This window comes from Chelonoidis abingdonii, chromosome 4 (genome assembly GCF_003597395.2).
Source record: "Chelonoidis abingdonii isolate Lonesome George chromosome 4, CheloAbing_2.0, whole genome shotgun sequence".
NCBI lineage: Eukaryota > Metazoa > Chordata > Testudines > Testudinidae > Chelonoidis > Chelonoidis abingdonii.
The window spans coordinates 63,937,025-63,957,637 of record NC_133772.1 but is presented as its reverse complement, the minus strand read 5'-3'; the positions used below and the strand labels follow the sequence as shown (position 1 = coordinate 63,957,637).

At 39.8% G+C, this 20,613-nt stretch overlaps 1 protein-coding gene across 5 annotated transcripts in view; it reads left to right on the top strand.

The window, feature by feature from the left end:
• The first annotated feature begins 4,111 nt into the window (after positions 1 to 4,111).
• Positions 4,112 to 20,613, top strand: part of LUZP2 (leucine zipper protein 2) — a 373,209-nt gene continuing 356,707 nt past the window's right edge. For 2 of the 5 annotated variants that reach the window (XM_075065232.1, XM_075065233.1), the window contains exon 1: positions 4,113 to 4,378. In XM_075065232.1, coding sequence (XP_074921333.1) covers positions 4,317 to 4,378 — 62 coding nt within the window. In that variant the 5' untranslated portion in view covers positions 4,113 to 4,316. Of the gene's footprint in view, positions 4,379 to 20,613 lie in introns of all 5 variants that reach the window. The other 3 variants (XM_032803715.2, XM_032803713.2, XM_032803714.2) reach the window with 3 other exon arrangements.

Below are 20,613 nucleotides of genomic sequence, written 5' to 3'. Positions count from 1 at the left end.
TCATTAATGAACATTACTTCAAATGCATGATAGAAATCCCAACTAAAACCATTCAAACTTCTGTCCTTTGTGGCCTTTTTATTTGCTCTATTTAAAGAGAATCAATAACCTCCTCTTATTTGGAATATTTTATCATTATTACTAGCTATGCTACTAGTTTGTATAATTTTACATGTGTGTCTTTGTCCCAGTAAAACAGAGATACGTGGAATGTTAAAAGGACTTCACCTCCTGTAAGGAGTCAAAAAGAGGAATCTTTTAGATTCTGTGTAATAGTTCATCAGTTTCAAAATATCAGCTCACTTTCTGTGAAACACAGTGGTACTATGGTATATGGGAGGCAGTGTTTCCCAGTGGATGGAGCATTGAACTGTGACTACCAGCGTCCTATTGTGCCTCAGTTTCCCCAGTTGTAAAATGGAGATGATGATACTGACCCCTTTGAAAAGCTTGTTAATCTACTGATGGAAAGTGCTATATAAGAATGAGGTGGTAGAGTTTATTACGTTGTTGTGAAATTTGCACAGAAATGGCATAGCCCAAACACTAGAAATAATGGTTTGAGATAAATATTCTGCAGCAAGATATGTTAATATTTTGTTATGTAATCTGTTTTCCTCCACTTCTCTCTTGTACATTTGCTCATATCATTTTTAACAGCTGATAGATTCTCTATTACTATGGTAGCTTCTCAAAGTATCCACTAAAGACCAGGTTTCATTGTATTAGATAATGTAAAAAGACATGGATGTCTTTCTAAATGGGAAAGATGTGTTTATATTTCAAAAAGGGATCTCTAGCTTCATCTTTTCCCTCAAATATCTAACAAAGTACAGAATGATGCTTCCAAACTGTCAGTGTGCGTAACCAAGTCTGCAGGAATTTGTGTGACAATAAGTTTCATTGGTGTTATGAAAATAAAATTACTGCATTACTGGAAGTTATTGTATAGTTGTTTCCTGTTCAGTTATTTTATATTCAGGACATATGAGTATTGGCAAAGGACCATATAATCAGAAGAACTTTTACTCGCCAGACTGGTTGCAATTATTTTATTTAATAGGACTGTGCATAATTCCAGCCATGGAATGGTAATCCTTGATTTCCTCAAACTTGGGCATGTTGGATTTCTTTGTATAGAATATTTCCCCCTTAATAGTTTTTAATTAATCCAATTATTATAAGTTAATTAAATATTTGGCAGCATTTATATCATTCTTTGCACATTGAAAACGCTATTTTTAATAAATCAAATGACAATCAGAAGCCATCTGCAATTTATTTTATAAAAATAGGTATTAATTATTTTAAAAAATTAATACTGCTGTTAAAATGACAAGTATTAAAAGATATATAGCACAATGAAAGGTGGAAAAACAAGGTCGGTTCTCCATGTTTTACGTGGCTTAAATCAAGAAGGCTGTGCATATAACAGCAGCATCTGAATATTAGGGCCAAATTTTCCCAAGGACAGTACAAGAGACTTGCCTGCAAAAATGTGGATTCTCTTGTGCTCTCACCTGCATTTACAGCTGACATTTATGTCCATAGTTAACCATTTTGTGCATGCAAAAGCTGTCTTTTAGGGAGACTGTTGGCTACAGGTTTGCATTAGTTGCTCTTGTGACCCCCTTAATGTCTGGGGCTTTAGCTTTGCGCAGGGCATGTATATGCAGAATTCTTTTGGGAGTGCTGGAGACTTCTCCATGCACAGAGCTCTATTTTAGGTACACGGGCTTTCTGCAAAACACTCTGGGTGGTTGGGGACAGAGCTTGGTAGTTGGGGGATGGTACTCTCCAGAGTTCCCAGTTTGGCATTGAACAGGTGTGACTAACGTACACCAGGATACTGTTTACATTGGGGTACTACGGTTGTGGGAGGGGAGGATGTCTGTCTTCCCCAGATGCCAAGGATTTATTGGATCATGTAACAAGGGCTCCCTCTCCCCACATCCCCGCCTCAGCCTATCTGTAGAGTAGCAATGTCCCTCATTTGCCCCCCCCCACACACCTCAGATATTCTTTACTATAGGTATAGGAGGACAGCCTGCATCGGTCAGTCTGCTTCCCATGACCTCCAAGCTTCTTAAGAGGATATTGCTGGTTAATCTGACTAAATACCTTCATGGAGTCATTACTTATTTATTTGTATTATGAAAGGGAAGGGCCCTGTTGTGCTTGACACTGCACAAACGCATCATTAGTTAGACACAGAACCTATTTTCATGCATCTCTGCATTCAGTAGTTTTGTCTGGTTAGGATGTAGCAAATGCAAGCCAGAGTGCTGAGTACAAGTGGTAGAATGATGGTTACTTACACTACCTCTGTGTAACTATACAATACAATCTCTGTCGCATACTGATTTGCCATTTGTGGATTTGATCTCTCTCGTGACAGCATGGCCAAAATGTCAAGAAAAAAAGACTACTTCTGGCACTGTAATTTCCCACAAAAGATGCAACTTCTGTGAAGAGGGAGAATTCAGTTACAGAATTCAGAAAGAATTGTTCGGGTTGTAGAACTACATGAGGTTCCAAAAGCTCACTCCAGGCTCATCCGGCTTTGGTGCATTCCCCTGAGGCACCATTGCCCTTTCATCAGTCCCCTTTGTATGCATGTAAGGGGATGAAGGAAGGATTAAACTATTGGCATATGGCTGTAGGTGAGGTGGTAGCCTGGAAAGTTTGGCATTTTCTGGGTGAGAAACTGACAGGCAGGCTGCGCTTTTTATAATCTTTTTACTATCCAATCATGAGTAACCATGGTAACATGACCCTCTTTGGTAGTGGTATGTAATGTGGAAAACTACAAAAATATTGCCTCAAATTAATGTAGTTCCTGAGCTGTGGAGAATCGTGCTGAACTGAGGACCAACCATATTGAACCAGGAAGCTACTACTAGGAAACACTGACTGGGGGAGAGGTCAAATTTCCGTTTTTTTTTTTTTTTTTTTAATCGGTGTGTGCTGTTGTTTTATTTCTCAAATGACACACACTTCACAAGTGAGTTGGATTGTATTGGTTTTATTTGTGTGTGTTGGGAAAGTCTGACTAATTCCCTGAAGGTTGGTATTGTGTCCAAGCGCCCACTCACTGCGGTTAGTGGATCTGTAATTATTGTAATGGTGTTCCAATAGCTCCAACCGGGAGCAATAGAAATGTAGGTTAAAATTTGAAAGCTTCCCTCTGTAATACATTATTGAACTTTTAAAAATTCAGACCCCTTTTACATGAGCAAGTAAGTATGGAAACAACTCGAGTTCCCTTTCCTTGTGACCAAAAAGCTGTTCTCATTACATAAAACTACTTTGTTTAAATTCTGCACTTCTGCCATACTTTATATGCTGAACATTTATTACGTGCTGTGCACTGTAGTCTGTATCTCTTGCAGGGTAAGGACATTTAGGACTTTTTTGTTTCTGACACACATTATTTGAGAAGAGAAAGTAAGCGACTTCATTCTTACCACCTGATGACTTTAACCCCCAAGAGAGAAATAGCAGATTAAAATCTGAAAGCACCTCTATTAACCACTGACTTGTTTAAATCAAGATTAGAAAGTCCATAAACACAGACAGGAGAATAAAAAAAAACCCTAAATCTGAAGCCTCTTAAGAGTTTCTCTTGACAATTAAGGTTTTGTAATGATGACGTAAGCTTTTCAAAATATATAAACCTATTTCCTCTTCTCATTTTACTACTAGCATCAAGCTGTGATTGTATGAATATCAACTTAGAACAATAAGGTTTAATTTCTACTTTGCTTTTCTAGGCAGGATGCATCAGGCTGATTGTCTGTTGCTTTAAATAAGTAATACCTACTTTTCTACAATGAACTTTGTATAGATCCCCTTCTGGTAGGCAATACAACTTATAACTATAGTAGATTTGTTATGTATTTGTTTTTCTTCACTCTTCCAGGCAAAATCTACAAGTCAGAGATGCACTCTTACAACCTTAGAGTTAAGTGCCAACCACTGTGTTTTCCTTCCCTAGTTGCCACTTAAACTGTTAGTACTAACAAATCCTTCAGGACATCAATAGAGTCACTGTGTTGAATAATCACAGCCTATCAGGCAGTAGGCTTGCAGCAGCAGCTCCATTGCCTGTGACATCACTCCTGAAGCTCAAACCCCACTCTAAGCTCCCTTCATTAGTCAGTCTGTTGGTCTGTCTCCTTTTCCAGATCTACAGACCTTTGCGCACTGGAGCATGCTGCTCTGAGAAGAGCAGCTGTGGAAATCAGAAGCAGTGAGAGAGAGAGAAGAGGATACAGAGAAAGAAACAGGAAAAAAAACAAAAGACAATCTACAATATGAAATTCATCTCAGCTTGTTACTTGCTGCCTTTTTTCCCTGTTCTAGTTTTCAGCACTAGGTGAGTACAGAAAGCTATTTTACTTGGAGTTCTCTTGTTTTGTCTGCTGTTCATCTTTAAGATTCATTCTTCTCTTTTAAATCAGAGACATTCCAGCTTCTTCCATGGTTATAAGTTCAGAGTGTTTCTTCTTCAAATTATTCCATTTCCCCTCACCTCCACCCCAGATACTTCGGGAGATTCTGAGTCTTTACTTGGTTACTCCAGTTTATTTATGCCCTTACCTTTTTCATAGGAAAGCTGATTGCTCTACAATAACCTAAAGCTTTTGTGATGAAACAAAATGTTTCACAGCAATAAGCTTTGATATACAGTGCAATTATAACAAGGGGAATGTGTATCAGTGCAAATCAGGGAGCTAGAGAAGAGAAATTGAGATCATAATGAATGTTTTCCCCATCAGAGTGCAAAAATAAAATAAACATTGGAACAGTCTTACTGCAGTGAGGATTTTACATCTGAACATTGCCTATTTTAAGGTTTATTGTTTTTCATCTTAGACATAGGAAAGATGCTGCAGTGGCAGCAGGATGCCTGAAAACATGTTAAAAAGTTATTGAAATCTAGAAACATTACTGTGTACTGTGTGAGTACGATAAGCCATGGGGAAAATAGGAACATTGTCTATTACAGGTTAAAATTGGGGCTGACTATGCAGCATTCTGAGATATATAAATTTTCCTAGGAGAGAGTATTTTCACAATGCCAGAGGCATAGCATGTGCAGCAAAGGGAAGGTAAAGCTACAACGCGCTATCCTACTGTCACATTGTTCACTGATGGAAAGTTCATACTGTGTACAGACCACGTATGTCATTTTTAAATGACACTGCTGTTGACAGAAGCTTTCTATCATCCTGATGCTTATCAACAAATAACTGACATCTCTCTGTTTGTTAATAAGTACTCAGTAAACTTCTATGTCCCTGGCGCATGTAATCACAATGTGTATGTCGGTGTGTATCAGGGAAATACGTCGATCCACTTATTCCTGGTGTCTTGCAATAAAATCTGCATATAACACTCCTATCGGTGATAATTTCCCATTTTAAGCTCTAACTGCCCCCTAATCTAAGGGATGGTGGGAGTTCATATTTAACTCATGTTTGAACATGAGTACCTCACAGCTGCAGGTGTGTGAGAGAAGAAGTGGGTCAGAATGCAGAGAGTGAAGTTGCAGGCTTACCAAAGGTTTGAATGTAGGTGAAATATGCCAGAGTGGTGGAATGTCTTACTCATCTTCATGTCTTTTTTAATATTTCTTATTTAGGTTTTAATATTCATCAGTCCCAATCACTGTGAATAACACCAGTATTCTTTGAAATAACTTGCAATTCTCTTTTGAGTCTTTGTGTTGTGATTCAGTAATTATCCATGGATCCCTTTTGATATAATAAGTAGATTGAAGAAACATTCAGTATCAGTCTTGTGAAATTCAGATGAATAATTTTACTTTATCTTAAAATTGTACATTTTTTGCTAAATTACACTGGAGTTGAGTTTAAAAGGGGGGAACTGAGAGCCAACTTTTCCAGATGTAATTTTTTATTTTAAATGAGCTTCTGAGTGAAATGCTTTATGAGGGATACATTGGCAGCCAATGTATCTGTTAGTTAAAATGAGGGAAAGAATGAGAATTATCGCATTTCTGTATTTCATAAAAAACTAATATACTTTGGCAAAGATAAAGGGGCAGATCTGAAGCTGCAACCAAGGATCTGGCCCAGAAGCATTAAAAAGGAAATCTGTCAGCTTAACAAGAAAAGCAGTGCTTGCATACATTTGTGAACTTCAGTAAATAGCTCATGATTTAAAATTGGATTTTACTCCCCACTGCAATTTGCCAAGATATGAATAGAAAGTTGAAGTCGACATCTGAATGCCACATGTGATCAGTGTAACTCCAGAAAAAAAAATAAAAAAACTTAGATTTGAGTGACACATGATCAGTTACAGTCCTATGTGACCTAATGTTGAAAATAAATAGCACACAAATGCAATGATTACAGTCAATAAGAATCAACATTCAGGCAGAGAGATTTCAATCTAAATTCCATTTCAATTTTTAATATCAGGGTTTTGAATCATAGATTGTACAATGCAGCTGTTACTTATGCTGTTCCTCTGAAACCATGCTGAATGTTCCATTCAACAGAAAAGTAAGTGGGACTCTAAAAATGGGGATTTGGAGGTATACGAAAGGAAATGTCCTGTAACAATGGAACGCTATATTTGAGCAATTTTTTTATTCCTCAGTTTTTTCTGAGGAAAATCACAGTTGGAGTGATTTTCTTGCGATCATGATGGAAGTTAAAAAAACAATACAGTGTTATCAGTATGTCATTAACTGGGAGGAGATTGTGCTTTAATCTGTTTCATCAGAAGGCTGTTCTGTATGTTGCATTTAGTAGTTCTTGCAGACATATGGTTAATGTGTAGGCTGGAACCCAAACAGAACAGCTTTGCAGGAACAGTTGCTTTAGCAAAAAGAGGAACCTATTATCCTGCTGTGTGAAACTGCTTAGCTTAGGCAAAGAAAAGATCATGAGTAGCAATAAGTTTTCTACCATGAGATTTCTGTAGAAGTGCTTTCCTCTCAAATTGTCGTGTATTCAGGGCAATCTCTGTGTAACCTGTTGGCGGTTTCTGAAGTCAGTGGGCAACTGCCCACATTTCTCCTCAAGTAATTGCTATTTATTTCTCTTTGGCATTTAGTGATGTCATCTTCCTTGTATCACTTTATTGTTACAGTTTTGTGAGGCCTCTGCATGTTGATTTTACTTCAGGGATTTGGTCCCAGAACAAAGTTTCAGGTGTGGTGATTACTGCACAGTTTATTAACTGAAATATGTAGATTTTTCCTAAATATAGGAGTCCAGATCCTCAGCTGGATCTGTGCTGATATGCACCAGCTAAGCATCTGTCCCATGATGTGTCACTGCAAAGAAAACCTAAAGCTGTTGAAGCACCTATTTTTTAATAGGTCCTTTTTGTTTATTTTTGATGTTTCTCAAATCCCAGTGATTTCTCTAAATGATGATTATTTGGGGCTATGAACAATTGCAAACATCTGAGGTTTGATTTAAGATGTATTTACTACTGTAATAAGCACCACTGACTTCACTAGCTACTGCATGAATAACAACTCCAGGATGAGGCTTATTAGAGGAGGGACCAGCAACTCTATAAAAATATCAACTCTAAGTGTACCCAAGGGGACTTTATAAAAAGTTTGCAAAAGTTTGGATAACTCTTTTCGTTGTCAGTTTTTACATGCTTTTGCACTTCCTGCTTTTGGAAGGACCAAAATATGTTCTTGTATTTCCTATGCATCAGGAAGGATGAACAAATATTATTTATAAAATGTTATATTGCAGTAGCATCCAGAGGCCTCAGTCAGGAATGGGGCCCCATTGTGCTAGATACTATGCAAATACATATGAAGACAGTCTCTGCTTCAAAAAGCTCGCAATCGAAGGCCCCGATTCTCTAATTGACAACATGTAGGCACTCCTGAGGTCTCTTGTGAAGTCCCAGTGATCTATTTGGGTGCAAGCGTGCGCCTCTACCAGTTAGCTGCAGATTTGTGTAGTAAGTGCTGGAGACTTCACAAGATTTCTAGCCCATCTGATATTGACAAATGAGGTTTTGAATAAGTTCAGGTAAGTGCTCACTCTTCTGCGTGCTTATTTAAATCTTTCCTCCAAAGGCCAGATATTTAACTCTTTGATTTCAATGAGCATTTTGTCCAAGTCTGAACTTCAGGCACTGGCCCTAGATAGTTGAGGTTCACCCGTCATAATGAAAGTTTATATTTTCCTCTAAACTCACCTAGAACAATGTTCATGGTACTATGTCTCTGCTTGGTTATTGGAAGCCTGTTATGAGACTCAGCTGTCCCGATCCTGTGGTGGCAAATCCTTTTCTGTATAAACAGTCTGAGCGAGATCAAAACACATTGTAATTTGATTGAAATAGGATGTGACACTCAGCACCATGTCCATAAGCACTGCAAAATGCAGTTTAATAACAATGTTGCTAATAAAGAAAATCATTAAATGGGTGTACAAATAACAGCAGTAAAGTCATATTAGTTTAATAGCAGGGGAATGGATGATAGTATTTTTAATAGCACAATTCCACATCAATCTTAAATTGCTATTGCAAAGCAGTCAGGAATTCTCTTCAGAAGAACAAACACTACCTCAGTGACTTGTGAGGGGATGAAAGTTGGTTGGTAATTTTTGATAGAGAAATGCTGGCATGCTGCTAGTGAAGGTACATATTTTGATCTGTTATATCTCTGCTTCTAGAAGTGGCAGAAGGAGTAGAAGTCTGTTGAATTCCCTTTACCTTGCAGTACACAAGAACCTTTATCCAATGGCTGGTAGGCCTTTTCACTGGAAGTGCCACCTTGCCACCTTACTACCTTCAGGATGTGTCCACACTGCAATTAGACACCCGCGGCTGGTCCGTGCTATCTGACTAAGGCTCACAGGGCTCGAGCTAAAGGGCTGTTTAATTGCAGTGTAGACATTCAGGCTCAGGCTGGAGTCTGAACTCTGTGACCCTCAAACCTCACAGGTCCTAGTGCCTGGGCTCTGGCCCAAGACTGAACATCTACACTGCAGTTAAACACCTCTTAGCCTGTGTCCCAGGAGCCCAAGTCAGTTGTCATGGACCAGTCATGTTTTTTTTAATGGCTGTGTTGACATACCCTTAAAGGTTGAATTTGCTCTCTCCATTGCTCATCAGTATTCACAGCACTTGTTTGCTTTGGTGTCTATTGTTAGGTAATACGTAGGTGGTGCTTGGAGTATTCTTTTTCCTTCAGCAGATACATTTGAAGTATTCCCACTGTTAAATTTGGTAGAATGTTAACTGTGGATGCCCTAGAGTTTATTAGATTGATGATAAAAGCAAAATGTTTAAAACGTTTCTCCTAAATTAAAATCTTCCCTGCGTTGTAAACATTCATTATGCTGTTACTGGAAGATGAAAGTGACTAGAAAGGGCCCTTTCCTGCTCTTCTAGGTAGAAAAACAAGCCTCAGACATGCTTGGTATCAGATAGTGCTGACTACCCAAAGGCTGCTCTCTGAGGCCACAATCTTGGAGTACATGAGTGCCCTTTCTTTCCTATGATGGCAGGCTTGGTGTGTAGGAAAGTTCTGGAGACAAGTAATCTTGGACAGGAACTACCCTGTTAGCAGGAAAAAGCAGCTGATATGTCCATAGGATTTGTGAGTGATAGAGACCATCGTTATGTTGGCACACAAGGCTAGTGGGAGATCAATTAAATGCTGCATCCAGAGGTGGTCCTGCTCCTTGAGAAAGGTGAGGCTGTAGTGTTTCCAGATGGTGTATATTAACCCTGTAATTTCTGAGCGAGAGCACTGAACTATATTTATATCTATTTACATGCCCCCATCACTGTATCATCTGAGTATCTCTCAGACATTCATTCATTTATGCTCACAGTACCCCTCTGCTGAAGGGAAGCGTTATCCTCATTTTACAGATGGGGAACTGAGACACATAGAAGTTAAGTGACTTGCCCAAGGTGTGTCAGTCTTTTGCAGAGTTGTCAACTGAACCCATATCACTGAACCTCAATCCTGTGCGATAACAACAAACCATGCTTCTTTCCTTTTGACTGTACATTGAACAGCAGCATAACTTTACTCCTATTTTTTGCCATATTTTTGAACTCCTCCAGCCCAACACACCCTCACTCAGAAAAGAGTGATCTCGTTGATGTTACTTCCTCCACCATCTATCCACTATCTATCCAGCCACCCATCCCGGTATTAGAATGCCTTCTATTCTGAATAAGGCATACGTGGGTTTATGGTGTAGTGGGTGACCACTGTAATTACTGCTGCTGTATCTGTTACAACCTATCATACTTTCAATAACTCTTACGGTTCTTGATAATTGCTTCAGTAGTGGGAGAAGGGAAAATAATTATTTCATCATTATTGCTGCTGGTAAGCAACAGGATATCTTTTAGAGTACTATATGGCAGTTGGATTAGAGTATTTGGTGCTACATTTCAGGTGCTTAGGTGGCTTCATTGACATGGGCCACAGGAGTGACAGCAGTAGAGGCAGTTTCTGTGGATCCCTAACTTAGAATTGCTAGGTGAACAGTAACAACCTCCTGAACCTATGATGGTAGGAGTCAAGGTAATAAATTGTGTACAACATGTATATCTTCTTGATTTTTTTTTTCCCCATCCCTGCTTCATAATTTTGGACTGACTTTTCTGTTTGTTACAGATTAGCTTGTGGCATTGGGCAGGAGAAAAGTGAGACTTTACTGAAATGTAAATGAGAGAAGAAAAAAGTGTGAGAAATTGAATCGATAAGGTGGTAGTAAAGGATGTGCTTGAGGTAGCTTTAGATTGGTTGTTAAGGGAGAGTAGTTTGTTCCTCCTGGTACAGCAAATTAATATCTATTGAATATGCAAACAGAAGTTTCCAAGTGTGTGTGGGGAGGGGCAATCCTATTTTTTGCTCACATTTCACTTCCTAGGTCTTAAAAGGTAACATTTCTTCAAGAGGAGACAAATCCTAGTCCCGGAGTGGTATTCATTGCTGAAATGGATCAGCTTCACATTTAATACTCATCATCAGTACTGAAATAGCTACAAAGGCCATTGTACTTTCTGTTGGGGCAATGGACAGGAGATCCACCAGTCCTAGTTCAGATCTACCCACACAGAGCCCCTAAAAATGCATGAGTTCCTGACATCTTCCCTTGTTCTCTTGTATTGAAACTTCCATATAGATGGAAGGGGCTGGACCCACCCTTTAGTCCAGAATACTCAAAGTGCTCTGCACCTCCAATCTGTGTCAGATTTTTCCAAGTGCTCAGCTCCTATTTTGGTATAAAAATAAATGGCCAGATTTCCTCCTCATGTTGACTGATGAGCACCTTTGAAAATCTGGCCATGAGTATCACAAAGGAGAGCAGAGCACTTCTGAAAATCAGACTCCTTATTTAGGTACCTGATTTTAAGTGCTGAGGTCTTTTGAAAATATGGCCCTGGACCCTCTCAGAAAAATCTAGTCTCATGTCTTTTGTTTTATTCTTGGTTAAGGATATTTGGCTTAATGGAAACGGTGCAGCATTAGAAATGACATTGTAACCATGGTGCCCAGATAGTGTGAGGTTGTAAAAACAAAACAAACTCCAATATTCCTGCTTTCCTTATTGCCATTGAGTTGAGGATCTCTGACTTTGCAGACTGTCCAGTTTGTGATATTTAACGCAATGAAAATCCATACCAACATAGTGATTTCTGTTGACTCTCTGCAGTTAGTCTGGAATGAGTGTATTTTTTCGCACATCACTCCAAGTAAATGCATAGTGAATACAGACTGCTCTGCAATTGCTGCTTTATTTACCTGGAAAATAGCTATTTGCTGTTCAGTATACACAAACATGCAGTATTTTGCTCAGAAAAGTTTGTGAATCCAGGCATTTAATATTTTTTTCCATTTAAATCATATGCCTTTCCACTCTCCCACCTTTAGAGGGTCCCAGTTCTTACTCAACTCCTCCCAAATGAACAGTTGACATCTGAGGTCTTGGTGCCGAAAAAGAATTTGAAGAACAGCTAGCCAAACACTCAAAAACTAATTGCTTCTGATGTACTTTACAAAAATTGCTAACAACCAGTGGGGCCAGTGGACAGATGAAGAGCACTGTAAAGGGGCACTCAAGGACGATAAGGCCATTGCAGAGAAATTAAATGAATTCTTTGCATCGGTCTTCACGGCTGAGGATGTGAGGGAGATTCCCAACCTGAGCCATACTTATTAGGTGACAAACCTGAGGAATCATCCCAGATTGCATTGTCATTAGAGGAGGCTTTGGAACAAATTGGTAAACTAAACAGTAATAAGTCACCAGGACCAGATGGTATTCACCCAAGAGTTCTGAAGGAACTCAAATTTGAAAATTGCAGAACTACTAACTGTAGTCTGTAACTTATCATTTAAATCAGCTTTTGTACCAAATAACTGGAGCATAGCAAATGTGATGCCAATTTTTAAAAAGGGCTCTAGAGGTGATCCCAGCAATTATAGGCTGGTAAACCTGACTTCAGTACCAAGAAAACTGGTTGAAACTATAGTAAAGAACAAAATTGTCCGACATAGATTACCAAAATTTGTTGGGAAGAGTCGCCATGATTTTTGTAAAGGAAACCATGCCTCACCAATCTACTAGAATTCTTTGAGGGGGTCAAAAAGCATGTGGACAAGGGGGATCCAGTGGATATAGTGTACTTAGGTTTTCTGAAAACCTTTGACAAGGTCCCTCACCAAAGGCTCTTAAGCAAAATAAGCTGTCATGGGATAAGAGGGGAAGGTCCTCTCAATGATTGGTAACTGGTTAAAAGATAGGAAACAAAGGGTAGGAATAAACGGTCAGCTTTCAGAATGGAGAGAGATGAAAATCTATTTCTGTCTCGGAGTTAAATGGTCGATCAGGTAACTTGAACCAATTCTCTGGCAGGGACCAAAACCTTTTATTTTGACCCTAAGTTCAATAGGGAGCCTGTATGGGGCCATGAGAACTGGCGTGATGTGCTTGCAACAGCCAGCATTGCTGAGTAAGTGGGCTGCCATATGAATCCACTTGTAGCTTTTTGTAAAGTTGGCACTTTCATTCCTAGTTAATAATATATCATATTAATATACTTTGGGAATCAGAGATGTGGGGATCACCCTGGCAAAGTTGAGGTCTGATAAGATAGGTCATTTTGGTATAGTGAGTTGGAAGTGGAAATAGGTGTGTTTGCAGACATAACTATTTGAATATATTTAGTTGCAGTGGGTGGTTCAAAAGGACCAGTAGGCTATGGAACATCTAGACAATCTGAGAACTGATGTTTTTAGTGGTGAGTTCTTTCCTGTGCCTGTACCACCTCCCTCTTTCTAGAGGTTAGCTTCAGCCAGCTGCTTTTTATGCAGGTGCTGATGTTTTCCAGGCATGTTGAAAGCTGGGAGATAGTTCTATTTGTGCTAGACAAATAGGAGACATGAAGGTGGTATAAGAGATGATAGGGTCGAGGTCAGACTAGCTTTTGTGATGTGCCAATGGCCCCAAAGGGTCACAAATGTAACTAGGTATAGCTATGAAAACACACAGGTATAAGACTTGCTGAATAAGGAAATGTCATTTTTTCTATTCTGAAGTCCCTTTCCCCATCCTCCCAGATACTATTATCATGTTATAATTATTGATGGCCACTATTGCTGCAACCAATATAAAAAAAACCTAGTTTGAATATCATTCACTAATTTTCCAACAGATTTTGTTTAGACCTTTCTGTAAGTTCACTGTATGTCCATGTGTTAGTTACTGTCTTTGTTTTCTCTTTTGATATAGAAATGTCAGCATCCCCAGTTAAAAGAAGATTTTAAAAATAAATGAGTGGTAAAAGCCAGTCGCACAATTTGGAGATGAATGTACTTGTCAGAACTGAAACCTTTGACTGTACATGCATGTCTGCATTACAGAATTGCATGTAGTGTAGACAAGCTGCCTTATGTCTACTAGGCCTAATATTTTTATAATGTCTCCCATTTGAATTTGAAATAAATGGGAGGGGAACAAAAACTGCCTCTATTGTATTATCTATACAAATTCACACCTTTTATATGTGAAGGTATATGCAAAAGTAAAGGGCTTATTTGAAAGAAACAGGTGTCATTGGATTTGTACTAAAGCCTTCAAAAAAACTAGAAATTCCAAACAAGCACAATTATATATTTTTATTTTGGCAGCTGAGAAAAGATAGTTCTAAAACCATCTAAAATTCATATTGCTCTTTCACTCTTAGTAAATACATCTCACAGGTCTTTTATGCTCCCACATATATTCAAGTTTCGTGAGTGACACTGACTTTAGGGCTTAGAAGGCCTATGCTTGCTACACCACACTAGATTTTGTATCTTTTAGGCTCTTTTTATTAGGAACTTTGCAATGGTGGTTGGGGCTTGGAAACTACTCCAGTGAGGGGATTTTTCCCATTACTTCTTTTTTCACTAGCTATCCTAGCTATTAATTGTTCTCCCCTCATTAGTGGGTGGTCATAACAAGAGCTGGAAGTGAGGAAAAATCTAGCTGGTGCAAATCTCTCACATTACATGTACATCACTTACTAAAGCTGGCAGTGAACATTCAGGTACTGTATATGGAGTGATGAATTAACCCTTAGTATTGCCCTGTACTGAAGCTAAAGTTGTTGGCCCCAGCTCACTGCATTTGTTCTCAGTTGAAAAACTTATTTAAAATCGTGGTCCAGAACATTTTCATTGTTTTTGCAGATTTGGGGAATGTGCATTTGTTAGATTTAAGCTCCCAGAATGAATCAAGCACAGGGACCAAGGATTGCCCTCCACCTAAACAGGATTACTCCCACCTGAAATCAATGGGACCAGGATTTCATCTGTGTTTTAGACTTTAAACTTGTCACTGGTATGAGAGCGATTATTGCCATGATTGAATGCTAAGAATTACTAATATTATGTACCTTTAAGACCCATCTTAAATTATTCACATCAGAAGAAGCTGAATAAAGGAAGCTTTGGTGAAACGTTGATCAGGAAAAAGCAGGGAGTGGAGGGTGAAGGGGATAGGGAACAGGAAAAAATACAAATGTTTTGAATCTTGATCATTGGTAAAATCTGATGTAACTCCACTGAGTTATGGAATTATCCCAGATTTACATCAGTGTAACTGAGATCAGCATTTGTCCCAATGATTTTGCATTTGTGGGGTTCAGATTGCTGCAAGCTGTTGAGAGAGACAGAAGCAAGAATCGGCTATTTTCACAGTGGAATATATGTGTGTATTTGTCGATATTCAGCATCAAACTATTTTTTTTAAAGGAGTGTCATGGTATAATTCCCCACCCTGAACCTTAGCGTCCAAAAGATGGGGTACCAGCATGAATTCCTCTAAGCTCAATTACCAGCTTAGTACTTGTAGCGCTGCCACCAACCAGGAATCCCAGTGCCTGGTACACTCTAGTCCCCCCCAAAACCTTGCCCGGCGAAACCAAGACCCAGAAGCTGGGATTAACACAGGGAAAACGTAAACCCTTCTCCCCACCGTTGTCCTACCAGGCTTCCCCTCCCTGGGTTACCCTGGAAATTACCGTGATTCAACTCCCTGAATCACAAAAACAGAAGAAAATTCACCTTCCCTCCTCCTTCTCCTCTTCCCTCGCCAGACCTCCTGAAGAGAAAGTAAACTCCTAACACAGAGAGAAATAACCTTTTCTTCTCCCCCTTCCCTCCTTCTCTCCCCACAGCTTCCTAGTGATCCAGACCCAGTCCTCTGGGATCTGCCATCAGGAATAAAAAACCAATCAGGTCTTAACAAAAAGCTTTAATTAAAGAGAGAAAAAACAGTAAAGAATACCTTTGTAAATTGAGTGGACTAGGTACCGGTTTTCAGCATAGACACTGGGAAACCTCCAGTCCTAACGTATAGCAAGACAAATAAAACCTTCAGCAAAATACAAATTTGAACTCCTTCCAGCCAAATGCACATTTGCAAATAAAGAAAACAAACATAAGCCTAACTCGCCTTATCTACCTAGGACTTACTATTTTAAACTTATAAGAGCCTGTATTGGAGAGATTGGAGAGAAACCTGGTTGCACGTCTAGTCACTCTCATAACCCAGAGAGAACAACCACCAAAAACTAACAGCACACACAGAAACTTCCCTCCCTCAGGATTTGAAAGTATCCTGTCCCCTGATTGGTCCTCCAGTCAGGTGACAGCCAGGCTTACTGAACTTCTTAACCCTTTACAGGCAAAAGAGATATAAAGTACTTTTGTTCTATTAACTTTTACTATCTGTTTATGACAAGGAGACATGAAGAAAATCATTGAATCTATCACCTTAGTGGAAATGATTATCTTAGAGAGAGGTGTTTTTAAAAGTTTCGCGAGTTAATGTTTCTCATGCTCTTATTTCTCTCTAATAATCTCTCCATTAATCTGTGAAGAGATACTGTAATTAGTTTCTGTAACCAAATAATACATTTATTTTTGAGTGCAGAATAATATTTAAGAAGAGCGTGCTGCTGTGTAAAGCAGCTTCTACGCATATTGAGAACCTGAAATATAATCATGGCAATTACTGTAAGAAAATTGTTTTCAAATACATGCTTGTCTCTGAGGCTGGCTGAGACGCTTTGGACAATGTCCTTTAAATGGTTGTGCTCACAAGTGTATTATTACTCCCATGGAGGAATACACTAAGGCTGCAGGAGAAAATAAATTGGCAGTCATAACAGAATCCAAGAGTGGACCTTCAGATTGCGCCAATACTTTTCCCATTTTAGCTTTATATTACTGTTTGTGTATCTTTATGGCTCAGATACTTTATTTTGTATATAGTGTCCATATGAGGACAGAGTTGGAGCCTATTTCACAGTCTATTTTAGAGCAGTGGTTGATACCCTGATTTGAGATACTAAGCAACAAACCAGAAAGAGCTTGCCTCCATTAAGAGAAATAGCAGTTGATTTTGGAGTGCATCTATCCCATCTGGAGGAACAATGGGCCACCAGTAAAATTTTAGATGGCTGAGAAGGGAGGAGTAGAGAAACAAAAACAATAACAGTGACTGGAAAGTTTGTATTGTTCGGCAGATGCATGTTACTGGGGGCATTGATGGGCCTGACATGACTCCAGTGCAGTGAAACTTGTAGCAGGCAGCAGTTTTAAATCAATTATTTGATCAGCTTGAGTAATTACTCACCAAAATACCATTTTACACCTTTTATGGCCTTATTGTACCATCAGCTTAAAATGGGATTTAATTTTGACTTCTTTTGAAATGGCACTGCAGTATGTTATTGCCAGTCTGTTTTGTACTATGTATTAAACTTGTTTTGTGACTGAAGAAAGATTATTTTAACATGAAGCCCTTTGAGATTATAGTAAGTAAGACAAAACACCTCTCTGGGTAAAGCTGTGTTCTTAGTCTTTGTTCTTTCAAACAGAAAAGGGTAACAAAACTAAATGCTAATATTATTTTTTAATTAAAAGCACAAAATAACCTTTAAGCCTAAATGGAAAGCTATGTTCTTTAAAGAAAGCTAAAGGATTTTTATGCACACACTGCAGTGTGAGGGCTTCATTCACCACTGAGTCACTTCCTATTTTATGGTGATGTAAACTTATTGTAATCAGTAGAGTTACACCAGTGCAAAAGTGGAGTAAAAAAGTGGTGAATCAGCCCCCAGTTTAGCAATGGCCGAACTGAAACAGTTGTTATGAGCGTCAATTCAGTTAAGCATCTAAAGAACTGGGTACAGAATTTCCTGTCCATCAGGTGTAGCTCCATTGATGTCAGGGAGCTACTCACAGGTATAAATCAGCTGTGACAACAGAATTAGGCCTCTGATGTTTTATCTGAGCACCCTTGACCCAGAAGTTTCACAAGGTTCAGGTTTCCTTGTGTGAAATTTCTATTGCTACTTAAATTTTAAATAGGTAACAATACAAGAAATTTAAGCCCAGTAGGTATTTCTGCTTTTTGTTTTAGCAGGAGCACAGAAGTGCAGCAACAAAACCTTTTATTTTAAGAGATATTCTGTAAGTACTCCAGACAGCTCCATGCCTGACTACATCTCAGTCCGTCCGTCCATCCTTCCTTCCTTCCAAGCCTTCTGTTCACTACTGAGAGGTCTGATTCAACAACTGAAGTCAGTGCAGTTTCACTGATGTTCAGCTTGTGTAACAGGACAGAGACTCAGGTTCTGTATGTTCTACTCAGGTCTCTTGCCTTTAGGGGAAATTTATTCCTGTGCTGGTGCTGAGACAAGCAGGGTTGATGTGGGGATAGTGGACATGACTTGCATTTCCTTGAATCCAAGGTTGTTGGGAGCCAGATTGTTTGTTTTTGTGCAGGTCAGGGCTGCCCTGAGTGACGCTCTAATTTATGTCCTGAACCTTGACCACTCCCCTCTGCATGAGTCCTTGACCACTCCCTTTTTCTGTCTCAACAGGAATGCAGGCCTGCCTGCAAAATTCCTGCAGCAGGGGTATTCTTGGGGAGCCCATGTAGCTGCTTTGCAGTCACTTCATGTAAGATAATCTGCTCAAAGAGGCTGCAGGACTCATTAAATCCTTCATCGCCTCCCACTCTCAACTAACTTCACATGAGCTTTCATGTTGTCACTGTACTGTGAAATGTCACCCATGCGTCTCAGTGGATAGGGGAACTTGATGGGACCAGGGGTGAAGGGGGACAGCCCCAGCAGCAATGGAGGAAGACACTTGCTGAGGGGTTCCCGGTAGGGGGGCAGTTGCTGATAGGCTGATGCAATGCAACGGATTTAATCTGGAGCAAGGGCCATATTGAGTCTCCTTTAGCTCTGTTCCTGCAGGGATTTTACTGATGGGTCTTGGGCTCTTGGAATAGGCTGAGGTCCCTGCTCTTGAGCACGCTTTGTCCTCATCACAGGGTGCAGGCAGGGCTAGGACTTCAAAGGAGCTGATTCTGGGGTTTAGGCTGAGGAGAGCCTACCCCGAGTTGTGTGTTGTATGGTAGAAGCCTTGTAACATGCCCACTGGAACCACTTAAATGCCTGGTATAAGAGAGTATGGGTGATGGGCAGGTAGCACCCCTCTCCTGTGTTTAATTTTTTTAATAAAAAATCAATCCACATATCTATCCTTGTTTTGAGTCTGTATGCAGATCAACAGCCTTCTGATTAAGGTACTTATGACATTCTGGGGTGCAATCCAGACCAGAGAGGGGTTGTCACACCCACCCTGTAACTTTGCCTCACAATCTTTGCTGCTGTAGCTCCAAGTGTGCTGCCCACAGTGTGCTGCCCACATGCAGATCACATCCTGAGTGTCTGTGTATAGCCACAGCCCTAGTCCAGAAGCTCTGACCCCAGCAATCCCCTCACCTCCCCCAAAAATGTGTGTTCTGCGCTGCCCAGCACTCTCCTTGACAGTTCAGATACATTAGGTCCATTGCACCTCTAAGGGGATCAATATACAACAATTTGCTACTTTTAAAATTGAATTCAGTTTAAAGACAACACTGAATTAGTTTTAATTAAAGAATAAAACAAGTTTATGGACCTACAAAGAGAGAGATTTTAAGTGAGTACAGTATAAGGGGTTAAAATCAGAAATGGTTTCAAGAGAAATAAAGATAAGATGCTTTCTAAACTTAACAAACTAGACTTGGTCAAGGTGATATTCTTACTATATATTCCCAGCATTATTGCTGATCAGATTTCAGGCCAGATTCTCCCCCAAAGTCCATAGGACGGGGCTGTTTCTTTTGTTGCCTTAGGGGAGGGGGAGAGAGAGAGAGAGAGAGAGAGAACTTGGGGGTGTTTCTTCCCCCACTTGTATAGCTGTCATCCTTTCAAATGCATTTTCCTGAGGGTTACCACTAAATAATGTTCGTTCCCACTGTGAGGGTGGAGTCAAGGAATCTGCTTTCTGCTGCTAAGATGCAGATCTGTTTGTTCCTGACCCCCTTCCTTGCCAAAGGATGCCCACATGATAGGTGATTTGTGCATCAGCTTTGACCCCTGGCTAGAGGTGTCAGCTTGTCTTTTGTGTGAGAAACAGGTTTATCCACTCCCCAAATTTGTCTGGTAAACACACTTCAGTCATGATTTCACCTTATGTTCATAACTTTACATATGATGTTGCTACATGGATTTAACCATGATATTGAAGAGCAAGTTATTAGTTTTCAAATGATACCATACAAGGCATATTTTGTACAAAGATTATTATAATGGTGTGTAGGGTATAAACACAGGCATGCATTCAGTCACGGTATCCCAAACAACTTGCCTTTCTTCCTTTTATATCTTGTTCTGAAACTGCTCTCCCCTAGCAGAGCCATCCTTAGGATTTATAGGGCCCTACACAGTATTATTAAACTGGTGCCCCTATGCTGGATGGCAGCCCAAGATCACAGCCTGGTGGGGGAGGGAGAGGAGGGACAAGACAGCAAAGGATGCCCGGCCTGCCTCATGGTGGCGGAGAGTCACAGTTCCCCGCAGAGACTCCCATACCCTCTCCCTCATGCAAACTGGAACAGGTTCAGAGATGGGCTACTAGGATGATCTGAGGAATGGAAAACCTGCCTTATGAAAGGAGACTCAAAGAGCTTGGCTTGTTTAGCCTGGCCAAAAGAAGGCTCCGGGGGGATATGCTTG